Source organism: Myiozetetes cayanensis, unplaced genomic scaffold (assembly GCF_022539395.1).
Source record: "Myiozetetes cayanensis isolate MyiCay16 unplaced genomic scaffold, myiCay2020 scf10, whole genome shotgun sequence".
Taxonomy (NCBI): Eukaryota; Metazoa; Chordata; class Aves; order Passeriformes; family Tyrannidae; genus Myiozetetes; species Myiozetetes cayanensis.
This window is the reverse complement of record NW_026086605.1, coordinates 16,610,479-16,629,902: the sequence shown is the minus strand read 5'-3', so window position 1 is coordinate 16,629,902 and position 19,424 is coordinate 16,610,479. Positions and strand designations below refer to the sequence as shown.

Below are 19,424 nucleotides of genomic sequence, written 5' to 3'. Positions count from 1 at the left end.
CATTATTTTTTCTTTCCCATTGTTATATGTTGAGATCAGTGTCTTGCTGAGTTGCTCAGGACAATATCAAGTTGACTTTCTTTATTGCTAATTTTAAACTTTGCAAGCATTTCTTTCCTGTGTATAATATTTTGCATTTCTGGACCCTCAACTTCACTAGTCAGCTTGTCCCACGTGCTGAGGTACCTATTTTCTCCTCAAAATTTTCATTTATAATTTCAGATAAATGTGGATCTTACTGAACTGAAACTCCACGGGTTATCCAATGAACTTCTTAAAAAATAGGCATTATATTTGTTACTTCCAGTTCTTTTGCACATAAACGTTTTTTAATGAAGGACTGTGTATTCTTAGCAGATCAGCCTGTTTATTCTGAAGCTCTTTCAGCATTTTTGGATGCTCACCATCTGGGCAGGTTGACAACTTGCTAACATACTGCTGTCACTATCCAGGCCTTCGAACAGGAAGTGAGAATGGGTCAGAAAGTCCTTTTTCAATTGAAATAATTCAGTAGGAGGCATAAAGTAAGGCTGAGTTGAAAACAACTTTTGAGAATTCAGAAACTGATTTGATGAATGGGAGATTGGGAACAGTAACATAATTATTGCCATCATCCACTTCAGTTTATTTGGAGTATAAATAAACAATTATATGATTATAAATATGCGTATTTAGAGGCAAATTGCTTTCTACTGTAACAAATTTGAAGACAGAAGTATTACACTGCCATAACTAATTGGAGAGATTCAAAGTCTCAAAGCACAAATACAACACCACTTCTGTATAGCACACTGGAGGTCTTTGTAGTTATAGTTCATTTCAGGAAAATTCCTGAATAGAAATAGGGTTAGGTTTGCCTCTGAGCACTTTGTTTAAGTGAACTATAAACAGAGACATGCCTGTAACACCAGCCATTAGAATTCAGAGTCATCAGTAACGAAGAAAAGTTGCCATTAGCAGTAAGTCAGGCAGTGTACCGCAGCTCTGTCTTGAGGAATTGAACTCCCCAAGACCTCGACATTTATCGGTCAGTTCGTGGCCACAAAAACACATTCAGCCATTCTAATCAATAGGAGTCTAAATCACAGCTTTACTACCACGCTCAGGTCTCCAGCTCAGCGAGTAAGCGAGGAGAAGGCTGCAGGCATATGAAAGGTAGCAGCAAGTGTTGGCAATGTGTATAACAAACCAGAGAGAAAGCCTGCTAGGCAGTGGGGGAGGCATTAACAGCTGAGCGAATTGAGTGTTTGGGTTTGCATTTTTCCATCTGCTGAACCTGGCTTAACTTCTGTGTGGCCCTGGCAGGGCCCTGGCCCTTGCGGTGGGCGGTAGCGTGCTTCCCACTCCGTATGTGTCACCACGGCCGAGACTGATGTAACAAAGAGGTGTCAAAAGGAGAAAATTCCACATGTTAGGATCATGGATGTAGTGCATTAGGTTTGTAAGCCTCTTAGTATATTTTGCAAGAGCTGGGTGATTGTCTGGTTTTTCAGGGGTTCCCACAGAGGAGGAACACGTTCTGGTTTTATGGTAAGGAAAATACTCCCTTGCAAGGGAAAACTTCCAGACTCCGGAGACTTGCTGTGGGCTGATAAACTGTCCCTTGTATACATTTTGGGCAGGATGACTTCTCTGCTTTCTCTTGGTGCTATTGTCAGTCTGAGGACCGTTTGTTACTTCTGTGGTTTCAATATTTTTTATTTTCCATTGAATGCTAACACAATATATTGTTATGCTCATATACATAAATACAGCTTTTAGACAGTTAGCTTCCCAATAAAACATATCAAAGCATATCACACATCTTATTAATTATGCCAATAATTGTTTCCCATCCTCAAGTGGGCTCTGAGTGGCTGTTACAACCCCTCCAAGTAAAGTTAAAAATATTAAAAGATAATAAAAAGAAGTTATAGTTAAAATTAAATACAAACCAGTAATACATTTCTGTTTGTTTTGTTACCTTACACAATAAGCTTTTTCCTTTCTGAATTTTCTTCTTAGTAGGAAGAGTGCTTTTTGGAATATCTTTTCAATGGAAAATAAGTAGAAACAAAAAACCTGCAAGTCCTAGACATTACAATAGACAAAATAAAAAAAGTTACACATGGTGTAGTGTCAGGTATTCTGAATGTATTTTATATATCTCTTCCAGAGTAGAGAGGTGTATATTCTTTTATATTTGTGCTCTATTAAAAATATAATGAAGTAGTTGTAGGAATACAATACAATTCCATTAACCTTTTTTTTTGTGTCTTAGATGTTAACACGACTAAGCAGCATCAGGAATAAGCAGCACTCATTAATAACCTTCACTATTCTCTTCTGTAATACATTTAGTACTTTACATACTCTGTCAGTCATACACAAAACAATTATGGAGTTTAGAAAATCCATTACAACTACAGAAGACAACCAGTCAGCCACAAGTAACATAGACTTTGCTGAAAGAAAAGGGTTTTTTTAAACAACATTTTTTAAAAGTATCAATGTGTATATGATAAAAGGTTCTGTTCTAGTTATAGTCTGAGTCTTCCACTGATACCAGAGGGAATACCGAGCAAAGAGCCAGGATGGAATATGATGGCCTCATGCTCAGATGAGCTGTTAAAATGCCCAGTCTCTGAAATTAGAAAGAAACAGCATAGGGAACCACCTAATGAGCCTTTACGCTCTTCTACGTTAAGGATTATGTGTTCTGTTCTAAAAATAACCTGGTTCCTCATGTGGTGCAAAGAAATGCCATACTTGCACAATAAGAAACTGCCTGTAGTCCCTGTGAGTATCCACCTGACATACACTGACCAGAGAAAGGGATTTTCAAAAGAGAACAGATGTATATTCAGCATTTTGTAGCAATTAGTTGACCTTCCAAAAAGGACATAAGCATTAAGAACTTCCCCAAAAAATCAGTGCTTGACTATAGGTCAAATTTTCTGCAGGAACAACCAAACTGATAACGCAGTTGCGTACTCCAGCAGATTAATCCCTTGCTACCCTCCACTGTTATTGCTGTTAGCTTTACAGGCATCGTGAATTTAAAATTCTAGTGACTCACACCCTTGCAGGCTTTTAAACTCTTCTTTTAAACCCAGGAGTAACAGTGAATTCCCATAAGTCTGTCATGTTATTTCAGGAAAATAATCACAGCACTACTGTAGCATAAAGCACAGCCAGCATGGCTGGCTGGCTCTGAAATACGATTCCATGAAACAACTTTCTCCAGGTAGAATTGTGAGACAATATACTGGGGAATAGTGCTTGTAAATAAATGTTGGTAGCAGATTAGCAAGGTTCTCCGACTCCACTTAAATTCATAATATGTCCGTAATGAGAGGGATACACAGCTATTACCTTTATAATTTGATAGAGAGTGCATGTAGGCAAGTATAATGGGAAAAATCAGATCAAAATCAGCACACGTAATTCAATAGGACTTTAAGTAAAAGACTGAAACAAAAGACAAGATGAAGCAGAAAACACTTCATGATTTGCTGGTAGATTGGAGATGGGTTCATGACTTTGCATTTCATTTCTTTGCCATGCAAGCACTGAAGAAGAAATGGACAAACTGAGTTGGCAATCACAGATGTGCAGCCAACATTGAGAAATATTAAAAAAGATTATTTGGGTTCACCTGGGGTTTGAAATCATGCTCATATAAAAGCTAAAAATATATAAAGAAAATAAGGTTTGACATATAAAAGAAACCTGTCAAACAAGAGATGATTTATTGAGATGATTTTTGAAAGTGTATTTATTAAGAACAAATTTGGATGTTTCAGCTGTGAAACATAGTTTAAAATCTTTCTAGACACACTGTAAATACTTATGGAATAGGTAGTTATTAAGTCAATTACTGACCAGAACCCAGGCAGCTATGAATAAAAAGGCATCCAAAAAATTACCATATTAGAGTAGTATTGTTCAAGTGGGATTTTTTTTATTTTCAAATAACATTTAATATAAACCCCCTCCATTCTTTATGATAGAAGCATACTATTTAGGATTGGCTTCTTAAAATACACATTAATCAGCTCATGTGATTAGGTGACATGCATATGATTAGTCTTATTTGCCAATCAACACCTGTGTTAGAAATATGTATAAATATACATGGTATTCCTGTATATATTTTAAAGATGGCACTGGAGCCACAATGATTGATAACTTCAAGTGAAGTGCAAAGGTTTCTAAAATAAACTTGAGCTCTCTTCCTGAGCTCTAACCAAACCATCTTCAGTAGCAGTGTAGGTTTCTCACAAGTGATGCACTAGATGTATGTAAACAAAAGACTATTTTAACTTTGAGTTTGTAATAGATTTTGATGCCAAATTCAGATTTGGCACAGTTTAACAGATATAGGTATCCTTCCTGGAGTTGCATATGCTATACAAACTGAATTTATCCTGCCAAATTCAAAATTCCCTGAATTTCAGAAGTATCTGTTACTAAATTTCATTGCAGGATAGTAGAAAAAAATTACTTCACATTCACTAGCTTCATTCAGAATAAGGAATAAATTCATTGAAGACTAAATAATTGCAATTACATTGAAAAGATTTGACAGGGACACACAGAATTCATGTAAGTGATGTGTGACAGTTCAGCTATAGAAATATTGCTAGCTGAAAAATAAGCTGTGCTTCTAGCTTTCAGCACTGTAACAGCCCCAGTGTTATACAAGAGATTTGTTTTGTGCTGCTTCATCATCAGGTGGAGAAAGACAGACCTTTTATTCTGCTGATTTCTTTGTAAATTTTAGAGAATTGGGTGCTTCCAGTTGTAGACAGTACAAAGCCCCATCCTATAATTAGATGTGTATAACTGAACCCTTCATCCTATAGCCAGATCTATACAACTAAATACTTTTTCCTGGGCAGAGTTCTGTTTAAATCAGTGAAGCTTCACATAACTGCAAGGATATGTCCAAGTGATAATTTATAGGCTTGTGTTACAATGCAGTATTTTTATCAAGAACTTCTTTTGATATGTAAAACCCACCTGATCTTCAATATTGGGCATCTTCTATGCAGTACAACACTGCGTTGGGCAATATGCCTTCTTGGGCTTATTTTATATGTGTATAATATACACACAAATAAAAGTATCACCTGCAAATAATATTTGGAATGTGAAAGACACAAAATGTAAACATTTTATTTGGCAGTTTTTTCAAACAGGTGAATAAATAAATGGAAAAGTACATCTTAATATTCTTTATAGCAACAGATGCAGTTGCACACATATTTACATATTGTGGATGCAAAGAACAGTTAATTTAATTTCCTCTTGTTAAAAAATGCAACTTCCAACACCACTAGACTTGACAATTAAAGATGAAGATACTAGTAATACTTTGTTCTAGCAATCTCAACTTTTAAAGGCATTCATTTGGAAGTAAGATAAGAGAGTCATCATGCATTTAGTTCATTTTGTCCGCTTACAGTAGAAAGTCTGATGTAATCTCAGAATTATGAGTGTCATGCGCTTAAGTCAACTATGACATGTTTATAAATCAATGTAGTTCCCTTAAAACTTGAAGCAAAGAGAAAATCTCGTTTATCGATGGAGACATGTATGAAAGATCTTGGTGCCTGTACGTTTAATTCTTGAAACTTCACAAATTTTGCCTTTTCCGCATCCCAATAATAGACTTGAGTAAAAGAATAATCACTTCCAAGAATGGCATATTGATAATTACTTATCTGAAGTGGTTGGAATACCATTGACCCTCGGGATGGCATCCTTTGTAAATCCAGAAATGCTGAACCACCCCATTTCATTACTTTAGAGTCCCCAATAAATCTTGTTAAACAAATGTATACATCCTCTTTCACTTTGAAATGTTTCACTGCATATGCATCTTCCATATCTTGGATATCAAACCGCTTAACAAATTCATTTGTTCCTTTGTTCCATTGATATATTACAGGTCTTTGGGAACTACTTGACAGAATTAAATGTGGTTTGCCAGATATTTCAAGATACTCCACATCAGTATCTCTGTACCAGGCATGCAGAGACTGATGGGAATAAAATCCATTCCCATTCCACTTGTAAACCGTGGTGAAACCAGCCTTTGAGCTGTCTGCAACAACAAAATACCAGTCTTCGGCAATCCTGAAAGTTTCAATGTCATTGGGTTTTCGGATTTTAAGGATTTCAATATCTTGAATTTTTATAAACTTATTAGCAAAAATATCTCTTTTATATATGTGGGAGCCTCCAAACAGCTGTGCGACAATGACATACAGCTGACTCTCAATAACTATAGGTTTACACACAACAGTCGAAGTACCTATAAAAAGAAAAGTAAAAGACAGGGTTAGTACCACTTTTTGTATCAGCTTTTGGAATGTTATTTGTCAAGCTGTATTCATACCTGTAATGTTGTCATAATTCCTGAACATCACTTCCACATGGTCCCATTCAAGAAAGATGCATTTTCCAGTAAAAGGCTGAGCAATAACCACGTGTTCATCATTCATATATGAGAAAGTATCTACTGACAGAGATTGGTATGGCAGGGACTGATAAACTTCAAATTCTGCAAAAGTGCACACAATAGATGATAATTATAGAGGTATTTTACATACTTTGCAGAAAAAAAACTCTGCTTATCAGATAGCAATTTTTTACAAATTACAGTATTTCATCACTAGTCCAATTTTCCTGATGATAAAGGAGCACTGCAATTTGGTTTTCAACCTTTCTTAATCAAAAGAGGTGCTGTTTTTGTCCCAGTTCTCCAAATCCTTATGTAACATATTAAAGTCTGCAATATAAGATCCCGCTTGCAAATGATTCCATGTCAGACTTACACCTGCACAGAATTCATATTGATTTTAGTGGAGGTTCCATCCAGTATGCAGACTTCCTGCTAAAATGGGCTCTAGAATGAAAACTATAGCTTTGACTTCAATTTAACAAGATTAAATAATTTGAAGCACATTACCTGTAATAATGCAATCAAATTCTTTCGGAGAGAGGCTATTGATTTTGCGCTTCTTATATTCTGCTGGGCTTTCACAGTAAATGTCTTCAACTGTTGCATTGGTGCTGCCCAGCCATTCCACTAACCACTTCAGTTTGCAGTCACAATTAAATGCATTGCCTCTAAGATCTCTACAACAAATCAATCATGCATTGAAAATAAGTAGTCAGCTGATGTATTCCTCCTTGCAGGACAACAAAACAGGCTCATGTTAAATGTGTGCCCTCTTGCTTATTCTCACTTGATATCTTCCTGGCCTAATTTGTCCTGACCCATAGTTGAATCTACATACCAGAACCCACACAGATTTAATTATATTAAGGTAAACAAGGAGACCTTAACTTGATGATCAGCTGGAAATTTTTGTTGATTTCCCCAAGTTTACAGGTACTGAAAAGCCTCCCAAACTACTGACCCCTGTTTCTTTTGGACTACCCTTTCTCTATAAGAGCATTCCAGATAACAAAATAGGAATTAACATAACCTTATGAGCAGCCAGTCAGTATTCGCTGTCCCCTTTAGATAGACTCATTTAGGGCTTTAGGAGACACAAGCAAAGGTGTTCTGTTCAAGTCTTTTACAGCTATCTTGAGTTGGATTTCCGATCGTATGAACAGGAACGCCAGGACCAGACTGTGTAACCACCTGGCCCGGATCAGTCATGCCAAGTAATGCTAGCAGATACACTGACCATCCCCACATCTTACTACTGCAGCTCTACACTAGGAATTCAGCCTACCTTGTGAATACAGGGAAAGGCTTTTTCTGTGCTTATTATCCCAAATCAGGTGAACCAGGATTTGGTATAGTATAAGCAGGATCTATTTCAGTGAAACAACTGTAGGATTTATCTGTTTATCTATATTTTGTATTTTTACTGGTATTTGGTTATATTTAAACAAGTTGATGTTTTGGTTTGGTTGCAATTAGATTTAGTATGGGACACAGTACTTACTAAGACACATGCTTTTGTGATACAAGATAGCTTTCCCAGAAATTACTTGCACATTAAAATGTTCCTCCATTAAATACATTCCCCTCATGCCTTGCTCTCTCATGCATCCCTAAGGATACTTCCTTCTTATTCACAAAGTGTTCATGAACATGCAGCTTCATTACATAACTACTAACAATATTACTTATCTTCATAACTGGTGGAATATTCAGAAGAAACGTAAATTCTCAACAACAGTAGAAAATAAAAGAATCCTACCTGTTCTGTGCAGTCTCTATCCAGTAATAAAATCTCATTACTTGCTACTGATTTGAATGGTTACTCAGAATGTCCTCTAAAATAAACTCCTTACACTTTTAGTATCATTAATAGATTAATTAATTGCTTTCTTACACATTTGTTAAAGAATCCAAGCCTTTGAATATGTCTTTTGGAAGGGACTGGAGATTATTATTTGCAAGACTCCTGTAAAAGAAGACACTTCAGTATTAGTGCTATTTCATGAAACTACACATTTTTCAAGGTGTAATATACTGGGGGGTGAGCGGTTCTTGTGGTAAAGAACACTGGCATTCTCCAGCACTTAGTTGTAAAAGATTGCTTTTAAGGCTAGCTCATTTACTTTGTGACTTTTCCTTCTACTAAACTGCCAAGCCTCCTTCTACTTTCACACTCTTCAGCAGCCTTGCAGCATTCACTTAGAGTAAAAAGTGCAATCACCTTTGGTGTTTTGCCAACGCCATTTAAAATTTTAAAACAATTAGTCATAATTGATCTACTGATGTTTTCCTTATGAGATCCCAATACATGGTGTTCATATTACTGCACTTTCCCCACTTCCTTGTATCTTTTCTGGAAGGAAAACCTTGGTACTATGTTACATTTTGATGGGTTTAGGTTTAGCTCATAGTTTTTGGAAATATGCAGTAACAGACAATAAATTACTCATTAGCATGAATTTCTTTCCTGGAATGTGCATGTGTGTGTATGTGTGTATAGGACCAGCAAAAAACTGCCATTAATTCCCAGTTTTTAATATTCGGAGAACTCATTTCAATTCAGTGAGTATTCTAGCTAGTAAAAGTGACGAGGAAATGTGAGCAGGCTTTAAACAAATAATATATAACATTTCAGTCAGACATATCTGTGTGAGTCCACCAAAGGTCTTGGAGATGTCACAGAAGGCATGACAGAGAAAGAATGATGTTGTAGGGTATTTCAATTAACAAAATTAACAAATTTCAACTATTTCAATTAACAAAATTATTTATTACTTATGAGAAGAAACAAAAATGGAGAGAAATCATTCCAGTTTAAGATGCCAGTTATAATTTGCAATTAGTAAGACTTAGAACCTCTGCTGTTTCAGTTTGTAAACATAAAAGTTATTTATTAACCACAATTTCTTTAGCCAAGCAAAGACAGTTAGGCATACACTTAAATTCAAGAACAGGGCTAGATGTACTAGATCTGCTGCCTCATTTAAAATTAAGTGTTTGCCTTATCAGGAATAGTAACTATAAGATGATTCCATTAGTCCATTCTGACTTCACCCCTATCAAAGTACATCTGATTGTAATACTGTGTGTGATTGTATCACATGCTTCACTTATGCATAATTTTATGCTCAAGAGCAATTCCTAAAAGTCAGTTGACTCACATGGAGAAAGCTGTGTGGACTTGCAAGCTGAGGCAAGTTTAATGCCCTGTATAGTTTTTATATATTATTATTATTTATATATATATAATATATATATTATATATATATTTTATATATTATTATATAGCAAACTGGAAGGGATGATGTACTTGGAAGTAGCAGTGGTTCACCATTGCCTTGGGAATATGACTGACAGAAAACTTTAAATAAGTTTATGCATTTGTCAATTTTTGAATGAAAATTATATATTGCATATTTCACAGTTAAAAGCATATATTAGAAACCACTGGTTTGTCTAGATGGTGCTGGTGTTTCGTGCTGGTATTGGCTTTATAATAGAGTAAAGGTTGACTCAAACATGCAGTTAAACTTATGGTCACAGTTCTGAAAGAAATGCAATCAAAATTATATATTGGGCATAGAAATATTATTATTGCAAGGAATTGCTAACAGTAAGATTTTGATATCAAATTAGTAAGCTAGTAAAAAAATTATTTTTCTTTATTTTTTCTGTTCTTAAATTTACTCTGACCAGGAAATAAATGCTGTTGCATAACAATAAATATTAGGCGGCTCTCTTTTACAATAAGGACACACTGTAATTATCAAAGTTAATGGCATTATAAAAATACAAATGTTTGGATAGTATACCACATTGCAAAATTAATGTTGTGAAAAGGAAGTGAACAGATTAGACAGAACAAAGTTCATCTTATCTAACTTCATAGAACTCATTTGTATGCTTATTTACTAAGATTCTTTTTAATATATTTTATATACACAAGTACTCTCTTGTTTTTAAAATGAAAAATGCCTCAGGGTGCCAAATGATTATTCTTAATATGTATGTGCAATTTTCCCCAAAGGATGAGGGAGTGGTTCTGCAAGCAGATTAAACTAGTCACATTCTGTGGTGCCTTTGCAGTTATTTTCCACAAATTTCTCACTGTCTTTGTGAACAGCACTCCATGGACAATAGCAGCATGATGCACAAATCCACGTCCCAAAAATATGCGTGCAAATGGCAGTGGCTCCTCAAATGTGGTTCTGTCTTTTGCATATGTTTTCTCTTGTGAGACTCCTGAAGCCTCCCCAGAAACCAATGTAGCAGGCAAGACAAGATGTTACTCTTGGTCTGTATGCTCTGTGGAGAAGAAACTGTGCCTTCCTCTGTGTTAGAAAAGCAATTTTTTCACTGGCAGCAGCAGCTACTAAATAAGTAAATGAATATGATAAATAATGTACTGGACCCATTTGTGAATATAAAGCTATTCATGTGCATAAATATTTTGAAGATAGGGTCCCAGTTACCAGACTTATCCAACTATCTGCCTTTTTTAACAACAGTATATTTATGCCTGTCCCTCTAATATGGGTTGTTATGGGATGTGCACAGCCTTTTTATGTACCTTTGTCCCTCTACTCTCTCTTTCCTCTTCCTCAGGCCTAGAGCCATTCCACAAATAACTTTATCTACAGTAGGCTTGGTTTCAGCCAGCCGTAAGTCTTGTTCTGACCAAAAAGGAAAGAGTAAAGTATTTTATGGTACATTTACTGCGTGGTAAAGAATGTGGTGAATTGCAATTCCACTATTATATTTATGCATTAACTATTTTAAATGTAACTTTTGCTTTCTCTCTTCTGTCAAAATATATGAAAGAAAAAGTTAAATGACCCTGTTTCAAAACCCTCTTGGAGGTTATCATGTTAAGGCCAAAAGGTCAGAATCTGTTCCTCTATCTATGACACACATCCCAACAGAGATGCTTCAGAATGCAGATGCTTAGAACTGGCTATAAACCCATGTCAGGCACACTGCACGTGCTTCAGTCTCCCTTTCTTCCAGTATTTTTGTATTTTTTTCTGTCTTCTTATAGTGTGTATTGTGTTTTCAATAAATTTATTCCTTGCTGAAATAAAATTATTGCTAAAAGATAAACTTGCTATAAGGTAAGAGACAAAAGCCTGTCTAGAAACTGTCTCACCAGTTCAGAGCACAAGGATGCCATTCCTGTGTTTGCAGTGAAATGTTGTAGGTATTTGTTGCCAGTGTGTGTTTCACCTGCTGAGCAGAGTGTGTAGAGAATGCCCCCACTGGGGGTGGGCATAGCATGAATGGATCCCAACAGCCACACTGGCATCCAGAGTGCCTTGGACTAATTTCCCCTCTTGGCTAATGCAGCAAGGGGCTGCAGCATGTCAGAGAGCAAGGGTTGGCCAAGATAGCCAGAGGGCTGAGCAGTAACACAAGGAATGTTATGCAGACCCCAGTGTCAGTGTGTGACAGATCCTGACGGTGGGATGCTCTTGCTTGCGTGCAGAAGAGGACAGGGCACAGAGCAGGGCTTTGAAGCCAGTCCTGCTGCTCTGCTTTACAGTGAAGTGGAATAAGTGGATCAGTAAGACATAATAAATGCATCTTGTTGCAAGTCTTTGATTTAAAATTGTTCTGGGTGGGAATTCTCAAATTTGATTTAGTCAAATTCTTTTGGATACTGTTAGTGGCTGAAGTGGACATGGGTACAGACAGTGATGGCCTGTCCCAGGAATGGCTGGAAATATTCTTCTGGATCCATGACAGACTGGGGTGCCTGGGAAGAGCTGTGTGTTCATGCCTCAGCCTCTCACATTCCTAACCACAGCTCCCACTTTCCTCCTCCCCACATCCCAAACTGGGATTCACCTCGTCAGTGCCAAGATTCCCAGCTCATACTTCTTTCTCTCTGCTCCTACATGCTCAGTTGGAAATCCCCAGTGCTCTGAGCAGAGAAAATCAGGGAGCTACTGCCAAACATGTACTGCTTGGAAGCTGTTTGGGTCATTGCCTTCTACACATACCACAGTTTGGAAGTCTTTGGTGGAAACACAAAGATTAACATTCTGATCAAATTCCTATTAATACCACTCAAACAAATATGGATATATATATAGAAATGAGAAATTCAACAACACAGTCGTTCAGTTACTATATTAAATATATCAAGTAATATATCCAACCACTTTACTTACAGGTGAATTAAAGATTTCAGTCCTCTGAAAGTATTTCTTGAAATGGACTTAATGTTGTTGTTCTCTATGAACCTGTAATGGGTCGTAAAGTCATTCTGGTCAAAGTAATGCCTGGAACTTGGAAGCCCACCCACTCTATTCAATAATGCCAGGAAATATACTTTTGTCCACTCACAAATATTCTAGATGAGGAAGGCCCATGAAAGCATCATCACTAATAACATCAAAAGTGTTGGAAGTAAACAACCTGCATAAAGAAGGGCAAAACAAAAGACCAGCTTTAGAAAATGGTTCAGCAAGCCACGGTAGGCCAAATTTCCACCACCTGGTTTCATGTTTTTTTCTGTGCACTATAGGACTGTATGGCTGATATACTGCACCATAGTCTGGTGTAGAGGGAAGGACCCAACAATTGTCTGCTGGGGCTATCTGATAAAATTCCATTGACTTCTGTGGAATGTAAACGTGGGTTTATCATGCCAGTAAAACAATGGGATTGTACAAGTGCTTCTGGAGATACACTAGGACAAAAATAAGATCTTCAAGTACTACAGAGGTTTACATTCTCTTGGTTTAAATTGCTGGTTACCCAGACATCAGGCTGAATTTGCACCACTGACAAGCAGGAAAATCAGTTATAGGTTAGCTTTGTAAACTTGTTTAATCTGAAGGTACTGAGAAGTTACTGAGAAAAAAAAGAAGAAAAATCTCTTCATTTACAGTGTTAAAATCAGAATTGTTTTCAAGACCACGTTGTACCTTCTGGAGATAGCTCTTAGTGCATCTAACAGTAAAAATATCAGCAACACATTTAATTTTATGTAATTTTGTAAACATTAAAAGTGTACTAGCATTGATTTTTCCAGTGTTATCTATGCTTATCAGCCATGTTTGCATTTGTCCATTTTTATTCAGCTCTGGACTGCCACAGCCTTAATATGGTGAGACACCGTCAACTTTACCCCAGTGGAATTCTTGATGCACATCTATATTTTAATCAGTTGGAACTGATGGATAAATAGATCCATACTATGACATTCTTAGACATTCAGGAATGCAAGATTTCCAAGTAAAAATGAATCCACTTAATGAGTTCATCTCTTATTTCGAAGTTTTCATTAAGACGAAATTACAGTTGATTTATTTTCTCACTTGACTATTATAGACTATGCTTTTTCCACTTTAAGTATGTTCCTTTATGAATTGCATAAAAAAATATAAGCAGGAAATTCTTTCTTATTATCAGAAATAAGAAATACTCCCATTTTAGAGAAAATAAGTATTTTTGTAAAATCTCTGAACCAAAAGACCAATTTAGTAACTCTTGCAACTAATTTTGCTTTTCTGATGTGATTTCACTGGATAATTTTTCCTTTTATGTACTCCAGTCTATAATTTAAAGAACAGAGTGCTATCTCTTTAAATAGTATAGGTACTGTAGAGATTGCCAGGCTTATAGCATGGGTCTTGCACTTGGTGAGCTCATTTGCCTCCGGCCTCATACCTCTCCTCAATGGCTGTGTCACACGTATTTGATGCACAAAGTGGTTTTCCTCCCACTCTCTGACCTCAAACACCAGATTTACTTGATCTGAGACCCACTATCCAACTACTTCTGGGGAGAGAGACTGAAGATACTGCACTGTAGCCAGCGATTCTATAGCTTAGCAGGAACTGTACAGTGACAGCAGGTACGAATCCTGGTGCCATGATTCCCTCCCTTCTTTCTATGGGCTTTCATGCCATCAGTTTATAAGGGCACTCTCAGCACGTTGCTGATACAAGTGAGGAGATGAGAGCAGGGAGATTGTCTCTGTATTTAGGAAACGCTCCTGCTGGCACTTCACCATAGCTGTGTAGGTTCTTCGTACTTTTGTTGTCACACGAAGAGCGTGGAGCATACCATCCATACTACACAAGAAGAAAAGCTCTCCTTGGCCTGGGAGTCACAAGTAGTGTTTAGCATGGGACCATGATTTTTTTAGAGACCATTGCTGCTACTACATTAAAAATAGTAGTAAATAATAATAGCAGCAGACATATTCCATATTTAGACATAATTTGGAGATACCAAATTACATCTGGACTTCAAAAATGTCGTGCTGGAGACTAGTACTATTTCTATATATATTTCTATTAATATAGAAATACATACAGGCTTCTAAATCTTGCTGTTGGCTAAATTAAACCTACCAAAACAGCTATAATCATGCAAAGCTAACACTTACTGTAATTTTTAATTAACCTGAGTTTTCCATATTCTTATTTCCCTTACTATTTTCTGCCAAAGATGAAAATTTTTCTTTCCCATATACAAACTGGAGTATTGTCCCCACAGATACAATCCTACTCCTATGGTCTGTGTTAAGGAGTCATTTGCCTTAGATCAGCAGCCTGACATTCCAAAGATGGCAAGCAGCTCAACTACCATGTTAGAAATATATCTGGAAACCAGATCGCTCATCAGAGCCCATAGTGGAACAAAAACTGCTTTACTGGGGTCATAGGTTTTGTTGCAGCACTTCTGGACAGCAGTGTAGAACGTGCATTTCAGTGTAAGGCAGAAATGGAAATCATTATTATTACCAAAAGGCCATAAAGCCGTTGCCAGACCCCACTGTGCCAGGCACTATAATAACTCAAAATAAGATGACTATGTCTGTCCTACTCCACCCTACCCAGTTCTGCCTGCCTGGCAGTGGGATTGCTAAGTGTAGGTGGTGTATCGTAGCCAAGAGAGATGATGTCCTACTCACTCTCTTCAGAAACAAGCTCCACAAATGCTGCTGCTTTTTTTTTCCTCTCCTTTGAAAGGCCCATTGCAGGAATTATGTGAAATGTGTCCCTTTTGTGATCTGTGACCAACTGGGAAAAGATTCTCTGGAATAAAGCACCATGGAAAAGCATTTAGGTTTCCATAGTAACTGCATTTACCTATTTACCCTGTATCCAAAATTGTACAGTATGTCTGCACCTCCTTATCAGCTCCACTTGAGGTAGCAGAGTACAGCCAGGGTCAGGGCTTCAGCTATCGGTACACCAGCAGCTTAATTTAACAGTCATAGGGCTCCAATACATCAACATTACACCTCTGACCACATCCAGAGTGCACGGGAAGTCAGTTTGGGACAGACATCCGATTTTGATTTTGATCACATCGGGGAGTCTGTCTTGCCGGATTTCTGAGACAAATCTGGGTGTGTGTCAGCCTGGCAGCGCATCCACTATAAACAGTTCAGGTTACACCCCCTCTACCTCTGTATAGCTCACAATTATATAATCATATGCCCACATTTCTAGGAAAGCTTGTGAGCCTGTAAAAATCCCATGTTGAAATCCCAAAATATTCTTTTTCTGTCTATACCTCATCGCAGTATTTGATTTTGAAATAACTGCTTTGTATTTTTTAGTTGGAAGAAAATCATTACTTTTAGGCATGAAATAACAAACAGGGTCAAATGCATGTGCTATGAAGGCAAAACTCCCACTGAAGTGACTAAAGTTCCACAGAAGTCAGTGGCAATTTTACATGGAAAAGGACTTCAGGACCTGTTCCACTGCAATGAGGGGCTTGATCGGAGGGGTCTTGAGCTCACAGTCTATGGGAGTTACAAATGGAGAGCTTTATACTGGGAGCAGGTCCCAGGACTGCAGAAGAAGAAACAAGTAGTTGTTGCAATGCTCAAGTCCCTACTACAATGTTAATTAAAGTATAATGAAGATAACAAACATTCTGTCACCAAAAGCTTCAGTATGTAATCATTCCAAGTAGCACTGACAACAGATAGCCTTGCAAAATATTAAGTAGAAACACTTAAAAAAAATTAAACATGCACTGTCTTTCAAATTTCTAAGTCTTGTATTTTATCATCTAATGAATCTTCTGATGATATTTCCTATAAAATTAATACTGAGACCCTTTCTAAAATATTTATGAATACATATTTCATAACAAAAATTGTATCACATAAATATTTCTCACAGAAGCTGCAGAGACGGTGTGAGCAAAAAACTCCCTTCTGGGATTTTAGTAAAAGCAGATCTCACAAAGGATCTGTAAAGAAATAAAAAAACAACCATATATTAATGTAGCATCATATATCCATGATTATAATACTGATCTAGTCATCACAGAGAAATTTATTTATATAAGTTAAAAAAAATACCCCCCCCCCAAAAATAATGTTGCAGGTTTCATGTAGTACAGAAGAAGGTATAAAATGACATGTGTGCACATACACAGAAAGACAGACAGATGAAAGAGATATAAAAATCAGGATTCAAGGATGCAGTACAATTTTAACACATTAGCTGATGATTCTGAATGCTGGAGGTACTCCCTGCAGCAAGCATCCTTCTGTATGCACTGAAAACACCACACATCCTAGTTCATTTTAAATCATAAATTAAATAACCAAATGCTTACAGCCCTTACAGTGAGATAACATCAGGCGGAACGCTGCGAGGAATAGATCTGGCATTTTCACATAAAGCATTATCTTTGGTACAAGTACACCAGGCAGGGCATTTTGGCTTCACTGGTTTCTTCCCTTCAGTCAGCAAAAGCACAGATAAAAGGCATAAGAAATAAGCAATTCTTCTAAAGGGTCTGCTGGCATTTCCCATTCTTTTGATCCGCTCTCGTTCCAGCCAGTTGAAAGAATATCCCAAAACATGAACAGGGTTCTTTATTCAGCCATTGGATGTCTTTCTATAAGTCCAGGTCAATATTTGTCTCTGCTTTCCCAACCCTTTTCTTTCTCTTTCACTCTGTTTTTGTAGACAGAAACCTGCAGCTGATCTGTATGTTTCCACTCACTCAGGCAACGTACTGCTCAGAGAAGAGACCTGCGAGGTGCTGTAAGATGGGGAAAATCCAACCGGCTGAAGGGAAAAAAAAAAAAGGAAGAAAAAAAAAAAAAAGACTTGCATCACCACAAAAACACTGAGCACAACACAGCATTAGATTGCAAAGTGATGTAACTGAGAAATACACTGCTTTCTGTTTTCACAGGGAGGCCCTTTCCCTGTTACCAAAAATAGTACAGCATTATGTTTTGCTGGTGGGTGGGTGAGTGGGTGTGGGGTGGAGTGTATGTGTGTGGGGGAGAAATCAGTCATCTCTTACTGGATCCCTACAACCTCGTGAACCTTTCAGAATTATGCTTCACATATTTCAAGCAGCAGAACTAACGGCAGTATCCACAAGAAAATGAAATCGAGTGAAACCATCAAAAGCATTGCTGCAGAAGCTGTTAGATTAATTTTTATCCTTAGCCCTTATTGCACATATTTATACCACTGAAAAACAAGCTGCCACACATGGAAAATATTACAATGTATGAGAGAATGCCTATGACTCTTATTCCTAAACAAAATATTTTCTCATGCAAAATGAGACCCCAAGTAACTGCAGCTTTTTTTTTTTTTTTTTTTTTTTGAAAAAGAACCCTTCTTATTTTTTACATATTTCCTGCACTGGTTAAATAAAGTGGATCAAGCACAGCTCGATATGGACAACATTCATTTGAAGTTCAATTTAAAACATTTATTTGCTTGGAAACTGTTTTGATCATTTTAGATGGAAAAAAGGAAAATTGTTATTTAAACACCAGCTATGTTAAATGCGTATTAAGAATGGACCTTATTTGAAAAGTGACAGGATAGGGATGGATCTTGGTGATAATGATGAATCTTTACAATACTGCCTGAAGGCTGCAATTGAAATGAGTGCAAGGTGTGGTATGAGTACCCTGTAAGATACAGTTCTCAGCCTGAAGACTTTACAGTAAACTACAATAAATATTTCATAAGGAACTTAAGCAGCACCTAAGTGTTATTATATTAAGAATGGTAAGAGAAAACTAATGAATGCCAAATGGCTGGGAAGCCATATGGGATGATTTTTTGTTTTCAATATAGGATTGCTATTAGAAGAGTTTTGCAAACTTTAACAGGTCTTAACACTTCCCCACAGGACTGTTTACATTATACAGCTCACAAAGCCTACTAGGGTCAACGCAATGGTACAGACATTTAACACAGTCAGGCTCACTATTGGCTCCTTCACATAGATGTTGTCTCCTCACCAGAAGATGCTTGATCTCCTGATGAGATTTCTCTCGATTTCTGGTTGCCTCTCCCTTGATTCCACACGACCGCCTGGCTCTGGCCCATTGCTCCTGCTCTACAGGCCATGGAATCTCAAGATCAACACTGGACCATGTCTGTCTTCCTCAGGAACAATGCCAGCAAGGTCCTAGTGCATATTCAGATATGGGTGCCCAGCAGGAATTTGATATGCTATGGGTGAACATACCACAAAGGGGAACAACAGCCTACAAAACTGTAAGAAAATCAGTGTATGGATACAAGGCAGGACCCCAACATTGCTGAATCCTTGACTGGGCAGTGGCTGATGTCTGTCTGCCTGGGATGAGAGGAGATGCACAGAGCTCACACCAGGTGGTGGGGCTGCATCCTCTGAGGGACTGAGTGCAGCCAGAAATGTCCAGAAAGCTTTCAGAAGCAGACGGCCACCTCCAAAGGCCCTGCTGTGAGAGGACTGCAGTGCCTGTGCGTGGCTTCCCGCCAGGCACCCGTGCCTGTGGAAGAAAGGGCAGCTCGTGCTTTCTCAGCTCCCTCGCTCGCTGTGTTGTGTTTTTGTAAAGCTCTTTATTAATTTAAGCGAGGGCCCATGTTTTTGCTCTTAAGAAAATCTTCCCTGTCAGCAGTCAGCAATTCTCCTGAAGCAGAATTGACTTAATCTAAGAATGACAGAAACCTGTGTTATTTCTGAGCCT

General features: G+C 37.5%; 1 protein-coding gene across 2 annotated transcripts; it reads right to left on the bottom strand.

Moving 5' to 3' along the window:
• Positions 1 to 5,126: 5,126 nt before the first annotated feature.
• On the bottom strand, positions 5,127 to 17,638 carry LGI1 (leucine rich glioma inactivated 1). 2 transcript variants are annotated; one of them, XM_050305512.1, is made up of 8 exons: positions 17,057 to 17,638; positions 16,604 to 16,675; positions 12,797 to 12,868; positions 12,622 to 12,693; positions 8,346 to 8,417; positions 6,959 to 7,128; positions 6,386 to 6,550; positions 5,127 to 6,301 (listed from the first exon to the last, which is right to left on the bottom strand). In XM_050305512.1, the coding sequence occupies exons 1-8, from the start codon at positions 17,245 to 17,247 to the stop codon at positions 5,484 to 5,486; spliced, it is 1,632 nt and encodes a 543-aa protein (XP_050161469.1). In that variant the 5' UTR covers positions 17,248 to 17,638; the 3' UTR covers positions 5,127 to 5,483. The 2 variants fall into 2 exon arrangements, with proteins under 2 accessions (XP_050161469.1, XP_050161471.1); XM_050305514.1 differs by having other exon boundaries at positions 17,048 to 17,190.
• Positions 17,639 to 19,424: the final 1,786 nt, after the last annotated feature.

Bases quoted from the DNA above. Each gene is read 5' to 3' on its own strand.
- LGI1 (XM_050305512.1), bottom strand. From the start codon at position 17,247: ATGGGAAATGCCAGCAGACCCTTTAGAAGAATTGCTTATTTCTTATGC. The intron at 12,694-12,796 runs GTGAGTGGACAA...GACCCATTACAG, and splicing joins CTTCCTCATCTAGAATATTT to GTTCATAGAGAACAACAACA. The intron at 8,418-12,621 runs GTAAGTAAAGTG...CTTCTTTTACAG, and splicing joins CTGAAATCTTTAATTCACCT to GAGTCTTGCAAATAATAATC.